This window comes from Triticum dicoccoides, chromosome 1A (assembly GCF_002162155.2).
Source record: "Triticum dicoccoides isolate Atlit2015 ecotype Zavitan chromosome 1A, WEW_v2.0, whole genome shotgun sequence".
NCBI lineage: Eukaryota > Viridiplantae > Streptophyta > Magnoliopsida > Poales > Poaceae > Triticum > Triticum dicoccoides.
Window position 1 is genome coordinate 550,872,504 of NC_041380.1, and position 8,896 is coordinate 550,881,399.

The 8,896-nt window shown below is 42.8% G+C and overlaps 1 protein-coding gene across 1 annotated transcript; it reads left to right on the forward strand.

Moving 5' to 3' along the window:
* Nucleotides 1–284: 284 nt before the first annotated feature.
* On the forward strand, nucleotides 285–3,731 carry LOC119288367. Its single transcript, XM_037568004.1, has 4 exons — nucleotides 285–627; nucleotides 1,050–2,234; nucleotides 2,349–2,455; nucleotides 3,097–3,731. The coding sequence occupies exons 1-4, from the start codon at nucleotides 358–360 to the stop codon at nucleotides 3,356–3,358; spliced, it is 1,824 nt and encodes a 607-aa protein (XP_037423901.1). The 5' UTR covers nucleotides 285–357; the 3' UTR covers nucleotides 3,359–3,731.
* Nucleotides 3,732–8,896: the final 5,165 nt, after the last annotated feature.

Genomic DNA, 8,896 nt, shown 5'->3' on the forward strand with positions numbered 1-8,896 from the left:
TTCGTCCCGAATTACTTATCTCGATCTAGAACTAAAAATACGTCTAGATACATCCATTCTTATCACAAGTAATTCGGGATAAAGGGAGTCCTATTAAACATCAGTATGGGCGATACATAGGCGTAACCTAAATATCTTGCCTCGGGAGTCGGGAGGGCCAGTCCGCAGGTTGGTCGTGGGCCTACGAAAAAATACCGCGAAATAAGCCCGCCGGTAAAGCCCACGAGGAATCATAAAAAAGGAAAGCCCAGGAGGACGAAATCTGGCCCGCCTCATCAGAAAAAAAAGGGAGGGCGAAATCCCCACTCTCTCTCACGATCCCCGCCGCTGCCTCTCTTCCTCGCCGCCACGCCGCCGATGCCCGACGCCGATGGGGTGGAGGGCGCCCGAAAGCTGGCGCGCGGGGCCTTCGCGAAGCTCTCCCAGTACGATCCCGCCGCGTCCTCCTCGCCGCCCTCCGCTCCCACGGCTGACCTTCCGCAGCTCCTCAGCTGCTGCTTCCAGCTGCTGCGTCGCCTGGACCACGCCGACCCCGGCCTGGCGGCCAGATGCGTCAGCCTCCTCCGCGCCTTCATCCACAGCATCCCCTCCCGTGACCCCGACGCCTCCTTGGCCCCCGCCCTCGAGGTACCCCGATCAATTACCCCCGCACCCACCCTTAGTTGCTTCAGTCCACCAAAAATGTAGAGCACGATTGGTTTGGTACAAAAATTTTTGGCATGTCAATGTTTGGCATTGTGCCAAACATTGGCCACTAGTTGGTTAGTTTCAGAGTTATTTTTGCCAATCTCACATAAAGTTGGCATTTTTTATTGGCAAATCTAGGCATTGCCAGCATTTGGCTAGCCAAACATTGGTAGCAAACCAACCATGCTCGTAATGCCCAGGGACGAGCTGTAGGAACTTGTTTCACTGAGATGGGCCAATCACTGGTTGCTTGTGATTTTGTCCCCCACCTGTATATATTACTCAGAGATTGCAATCCATCGTTAGAAGCAGAATTACAAGATCACTGATTTAGAAATTGATTAGGCATCTGGTTCTTGCAGGTGTGCCTTCAGAATTTTGTGGATATAAGCCAACTGAGGAATTGCACCATGCTCAATGATGCCATACAGGAAGAACCAAGGGTCTCTACCATGGCAAAATCATGCCAGTATGAGCTCCGTGTCAGGCTGGAGCTCATGTCCCACCATTTCATTTCATCGGTGCAAGATGAGGCGGAATTTGAGCAGTTCTTTAGTGCGCTCTCTTGGTCTGAGAAGGCGACGCAGCGCACTCCAGAACTTGGCTTGGCTGGAGCTATCTCCCTAGTCCGAAAGAGCTACTGGTTTTCTATGCCTGTTATTGCACAAGCTCATTTTGTATTGCTTGCATCCAGATGCGTTGGCAATGGGGATCTGAACCTGCATTTGCAAGTGTTTGAGAATGCCATGCATGCTTATTTGATATACTTGCCAGATTTGGGTGTTTTTCACAGAACTAATGCTGCGAAGAGCCTGTTCAGTCGCTTCGCCCACATGAAACTTCTTAAATCTTGTATCCAAGACGCAACTAATCAGAAGCTAAACTGTCAGGTCAATAGGCTGCTTTTGTTCTGCAAGGTGCACTGTGATGATGGCCGGCATGTCAAAGAGAGGAATGCCTTCGATATTTTTGTGAGCTTCATTGAGGAGAACCAGCATATCTTTCCGGAACAATCAAGGCAGGAAGCTGTTATTGTTGTGAAGAAAATAGTGTCAAATATCCTGGGTTGTGCTAAGCAGAAGGAGACACATGAATCGGATGCTAACGTTTCAGAGGAGATGATCTACCTTGCTGCTGTACTTAGGCTAATGGGTTCCTCTTTTCTAGAGGTTCTTCGCTCTATTAGGGAAATGAGGGCTGCAGGTGACAGGCATCATGAAAATCATATACTACTTCGCATATCTGAAACCATCGGCTTACTTGGGCAATATGAAGCTAATGGACTTAACATACATGACTTATTTGGTATGGCTGAGAAGTCTGTTGACAAGGAAACCACCTCAGTGCTGATGCTTTTTCATTTTGCTAGCCTATTTGCCTTATGTTTAAGAATGAGGTTTGGTTTTCTGTGGAAAGCTTGCATTGTCATGATCATGATGGCCATGAATCTTGTGATTGATGAAGATAGAAGTCTGAGTGCATTTCAGTTTCTTATTGCTTCAAAAGAGCTTGCAATCTATTCAATTGACCAAGAGGATAGTTTGAAGGTGTTACACTTTTAGCTGCTTAATGTTTTGATCTGATTCCTCTGAACTATCTATATGTTGTCTTATTTTACTTTATTGCTTCCACTTTGTTTGAATTGATGACCATGCATGCAGGGTTCTGCTTGTAGAAAATCTTCTACATCAATAGCTTTGCAGTACACTAACGTGCATAAACGTTGTATTCAAGATGAGGCGGAGCCTGATTGTGTCGAGGACAGCAGGTAGAAGATAATCTTCTAAGCTCTAACAGTTCTTTTACATCATGTTTTTTTAGCTTACTATAACAAATGTAAATCGTGCATGCTTCAATAGGAACCATCTAGTCTATTGCTTAAATCGTGCATGCTTCAATAGGAACCATCTAGTCTATTGCTTAAACCGTGCATGCCTTTCAATGCGTTGCATGCTTTAATACGAATTGATGAGTAGAAAATTAGGAAGGAAATCTAGTTCAAAGGAAAGGCATAGCATCTGCTGCAACCCATCCAAACATATCTTTTGTTTGTAATTGCCATCTTGAAAGTTGTGGCTTAGCATAACTTTAGTAAAAACAAGTTTGTCAAAATCACGAAGGGTAGCAAACAACTAAGCGTCTCTTAACATATTATGCTATTGGTTTCTTACTTGTGGGGCCTTAGCCTGCATCTCTTTTCAATGAACTGAAACGCAAAAGTCCTTTGCGTTTTCTTGAAAAAAAAGAAAGATAATTCTTAGTACTGCGTGCTGGTTTCCTAAGCTTGCTTGCAACTGCTTACTGGTCAGCCTCTGTGGCTTCACCGGTGGGTGGCAAGACACTGCCCCTAAAGAAAATCTAATTGTAGTTAAATTTGATTTGTACTCTGACTTGTTGCAATTTGGGCAGGGGTAAAACTGTAGACGGAACAGCCTTTTTCGAGTCCATTCTGGGAAACAAGAACTCCTCCGAGTGGGGTGATTTGGTGGATTATGTTGAATGCGAAGATGGCATGGATTATGCAAGTTGGCTGACGCAGCACAGGAAATTCAAGGAGTTTAGGGATGCCAAATGGATGAGCAGCAAGCGACCCAGCGCGGACATGTCAGAGATAAAGAGGGAATACGGTGCCAGTAAAAGTAAAAGACTGAAGAAGAAGGCCTCGCGGTGAGTCTTCTCTGGGTGATTGCATGGATTGGGGCCTGAAGAACAGACCGCGATACCACGGGAGAACAGTGACGCTCACCACGGAGCCTTGTGTATATATAGTTGTTATGGGCTCCTTTTAGGGAAAGACCTAGGGATAGTTTGTTTTGCTGAAGTGCTGATTAGTGGATCGTTTTTAACCGTTAATATCTGTGCTGTACTCTCCTGAAGCTTGGCATGTATCCGTGTCTGTCTGTTGAAATGTATCTCTGTGCCGTACAAGCTGGATATTACTGCCCCCACTCTAGATCTGAGATTTGTAAGTTGGATTAGTCTTTCTCTTCTCTTTTTTTGACTCGTGCATTAAATTTGAATTTGAAAAGGTGCATTTTTTGCTGCAAATGTTTGGTTCATATGTTGCATATGCTGCGATGATTGTTTTTACAGATTCTGCTGCAAATATGGGGAGTTTTTGCAGACACGAAAAAATTGCTGCATGGGTGCGCTTGAATTGCTGTGTTTTTTGCAACATTTTGACATACCGTGAGAAAATTATTGCTGATGTTCAAATTAAATGTTGTGAAGGACTATTTTTTGCTGCAACAAGGGGAAGCACCAGAGGTGCCCAATCCGCCCTCGCTGTAGTGTCGGCCCTTTGAAGATTCTGAGACATGATGACTCTTGTCTGGCGCATGCCTTGTTTCTCCATGGTTCGTAACCCGATTCATCAACGGAAAATTGAGCATAGAATCATCGTTGTTTCTTTTCTTTTCGCAAATGCAAAAAATTCATCTTAGGTAGTACGTACAGTTCCTAATTGGAAGAAGATTGAGTTGTTGTTTACGCACCGTCGGATCAAAGATAGACAACCCAGATGCTTCCTCCTCTTTCTGACCGTAATGTGCCTCCGTCAAACCCCCCTACCAATCTTCCCTTCCTCTGTCCTCCTTGTCCGCGCTGCCGTCCTCTCGACCGCGCCTGACCGGAGCCGTTGCCGCCGTAGCCCAGCGCGTCCTCCGCTCCGCCGCCTCTTCCCTCTCCCACTCTCCCATGGGATCTTCACCGCTGCTGTTTCCTCCCTTGGCCGCCGCCACAGCCAGAACGGACTCATTTCTTCTGCGCGCTCTCTCTCCCCGATTCCCCGTACCGCCGCCTATCTTCTCCAGCCTTCCACGGAGAACAAGATGGCATGAACGCGCTGCACGAGTTGAGTCCAATCGTTTGGGCGAAGAGGACGGCGGGAAGCACATCCGGCTATCGGAGGCCAAGGAATGAATCCTCACTGACTGCCGCTAGCACTGAAGAAACAACGGCAGTTATTCACACACAAAAAAAGAAACAACGGCAGCGGCAGCGCCGGTGGTCAGCCCCGTTTTGTCCTGCGATGATATTGCGCCTCGGCATCATCGCTCAGCGATGTGGTTGCCACTCACCTCAGGTCGCTCCCCCTCATCTGGATAGATATACAATTTTGATTCTGAAGTTGTTTGCTGATGAAGTTGGGGACCAACGTTTTACATTGCAGGCTTCGACTACTATTTTTCCTTAAAGATATATAGCAGCATTGTCCATCAGGTATTTTTCTTTCTCTCCATGATACTCGGCGTGACTGATTGCTTGACTAAAGGATTCAGTGGGATTAATTGGATGAAAGTGGAACTTCTGTTTTGCTCTGATTTCTGAATCATATTTCAGATCAATATTTTGTAGCTGGGGTAAATTGTTTTGTAGCTGGCCACCTACGACCTATGCACATATATATTCACAAAATCGTGTAGCATGTTGTGTTCCAATGGAAGGGGTAAGAAAGATAATGGAAGAATACAAATCTGGATACATTAAAAACTTAAAAAATTATGATAATTGAGCTCATGGCCAGTTCAATACTTCTCTTGCGATGGCTAGCCATGTCACCATTTTCTTAATGGTAATTTGTGTTCCTTTTATTCCCTAAGGAGTATTTATTTGAGCAGGAAGGGTCTGGCATGTACAGTGTGGTCTAGTTGTAGGTTCATCAGCGCTGGCAATGTGAAAAAATAAATTTGTTGGAAAGGAATTGCAATTATTCCATTTTAGACATCGCTGTAGTTTAAAATACTTTATTTGCACTAATATGGAGAGTAGTAGCTCTCCCATAGAATTGCCAGATTGAACTGGATGAACTCACTGCCATTTAATGTATTTGTCACGGCAAGTTCTGGTCAGCTAGGTCTTTCCAGGGGTTTTATCATGAGGAACTACACCCATTTCAATATAGTTGCAACAGATTTTCGGTTTTGCTGGTTGTTATTGTTATCAATATTTCCCAGGACTCTGGATATACTCTACTACAAGTTGAAAACAACCACACAGTTCTACATCCTGGGGTCTTCACACAAACAAAAGCAGAGCAGTAATTGTTATCTATTTTCTGTTATAACTCTTTTCTGTCTCAATGAAAATTGAATATTTCTTAAATTTTACGTATAATTCTGTTGCTCCTTTTTAAATCAGGTGATGTGATTGCTTCCTACAGTTTTCAGAATGATTATTTTTCCCAGCCTGCACATGCATATCACCATTTGTGTTTCAGCGATTACCATCGAGCTAATGTTCATTTCACATTATTTGATTGGTTACCACATGAATTGATGTTGAATCACTATGTCCTTTGCTGTAATTCTTACATGCCCGCATTCAGTTCTCGGAAATCACACAGGATTGTTCTCTTCATTCAAATATGCTTTGTAACATTGTGTCAGCTTTATTGGTTTGAGGTACAATGTGGTGTGCCTTTTGGTATAGCGTAAGTAGCCATTTTTTTCTGCCTTCTATATATCATGTTAATCCTCATCATCTTCTCGATTATTTAGACATAATCATAATCCAGCAGTTAGAGTTAGATGAACGTTGCACTTTATCATCTAGGAGAATTGTTAGGGTTATATCAGCAACGGTGTTTATCCTTTAGGAGATCATACCTAACTGGCAATACCTGTTCAAAACATGTAACCTTACTGCAAAGAATATGCCACCCACTTTGAACTAACTTAAGTACTCACGCTTCATAAAAGTCCATACTCTTTTCTTATAATTTATATAACATGTATTTAAGACAGGCTTTATCAGAAATTGTCCATTTTTCATTTAGATGATTATTTGAATGTATGCAAAATATGATCTATGCTGTTAATAGGCTGTGAAAACACTTCTACGCATTTTGTGGTAAAAAATTAAACAATTTGCATGTATGTTTATTGATTTGGATTAATTATCTTTCACGGTAACGTAGTCATACAATACACCAAGTGTAGACTTTTGTCTCATATGCTCCAAATGGCCCAAAGTCTTCAAAAATTCGAAATCTATAAAAGTTACAAAATATCCTTAAATGTTGTCCACATGTGCATGTATATACACCGAGTGGAGACTTTTGACTCAGATGCTACAAATGGTTCAAAGTTTTAAGAAATTGGAAATTTATACAAGTTTCAAATATCCCTAAATATTTACCACGTGTGCATGTAAATTTTTAGAAGGAATATCCACATGTGTTTTTGTTTGAGGTATGCCAGCTCTTCTCCCATCTCCCTCCCCCCGTTCATTTGCCCTAAGTTTGAGCCACCGCTGCTTTTCGTTACGCCTTCCCCCTCCCCCCCTCACATATATGTGCTTTTACTCTAAGCTTGAACCGCCTACACCCCTCCCCCACCTCACATGTTGTTGCCCTAAGTGGAACCACAACGCCGCTTTTTTGGGTACGCCTCCTCAGTCCTCTCTGACCCCCATGCTTTTACCCTAAGTTTGCGCCACTACTGATTTGCCGTTCTCATTTTCTGATATATGCCTCCCCACCCTCTTGTGTGTGGGTGTGTGTGCGCGCGCGTTTACCCTAGTTTGTTACTCATTTTTAAACTGCGATATATGGCCTTATATTATTCCAAGTAATTGCCCTTTTATCATATAGAAAGTTTGTGCATGGTTCAATGTTTCCTCTCCATATTTTTAAAGGAGATTTGAGGTTCAAATTTAAATGTTAATCTTCAATTTGGGCAAGTTTTTTGTGTAAAATTGAATAGATTATTCTTAAATGTTGCATGTTCTATGTTTTGTAATGTTCCCACTAATGCAATACATATGCCAATTTGGTGTCTTGTTTACATATGCGTGCATAGAATTATAGTTAGCTATATGCAGATTTTGTTAGGATTCCAACATTCTTGTACACATGTAAAAAAGACTCGCTGATATTATTTGTATGTCTATGGAAAATATAGTGGTATCCTATATTCAGTGAAGCAATATTTCTTGTGAAGAATTTGTGGTATGCCATTTTCTTTCATTCATTTAGCATTTTCTTGTAATCAAGGTATCGACTTTCTGACAGAAATCGAGCGTGGTATTTTTCCGGTGATGACCGTAGTTTGAGGGGTTCATATATTCACTATGTGCTAATGCTTTGTTACGGTTCTCTATTAAAAGCAGGCCTTAATATCCCTTAGTTTCCTTATGAACCCCACTGCGACAGGAGGGTAGGACAAAAGATGTCATGCAAGTTCTTTTCCATAAGCACGTATAACTATTTACGGAATACATGCCTACATTATATTTATGAACTGGAGCTAATTCTGTGTCGCCCTAGGTTATGCCTGATATCTAATGAATATCATCCAACGAAATCACCGAACCAATGCCTACGAGTTTTTCACATATTGTTCTAGCTGCGTGAATACTACTATTGCTACTGTCACAACTGCTACAAACCTGTTACTTTTGTTACTACTAATACTATCAAACTATAATATTACTATGCTACTGATCACTTTGCTGCAGATATTTAATCTCCAGGTGTGTTTGAATTGACAATTCAACTGCTAATACTTATAAATATTCTTTGGCTCCCCTTGTGTCGAATATATAAATTTGAGTCGAATACTCTATCCTCGAAAATTGTTGTGATCCTCAATACTTGTGGGTTATCAGACCCCGGACTTCGGTGGCCTATGACATGGAGCGAGATGGACTGCAACGAGATGCCGATGAAGATGAAGTATGTTCATACTGAAGTCGAGTTGGCTCGGAGAGCACTCGCGAGTGATTCACTGTGGCAGCTGGCTGGTAGCGGTATCACATAGGATGTGGTGGTAGCTTGGGACCTGTCCCAGCAGCCAACGTGAGGGATTCCTGTGGCAGAACAACATGGAAGGCATATACCACCTAGGAGAGAGGTGGGCCAGGTCCCTAATCGGTGTCCGCGGTTATTTCATAATAGCATGCTTAACAAGATTGGGTATTTGACCTGTGTAACGCCCTCGATGCGGCTATATCTCCTACGTGTCGAAGCACGACTTAGAGGCATAACCGCATTGAAAGCAATGTCGCAAGTAAGGCAATCTTCACAACATCCCATGTAAATAGATAATAAAAGGGGAAGGTACATAGTTGGCTTACACTCGCCATGTCAAACAAAGTACATAAATAGCATTACATCATCCAATCACTCATGGCCCGACTACGGTGCCAAAATAAAAGATCAACCCAACATGCGACACGGTCCCGATCACCCCAACTGGGCACCACTACT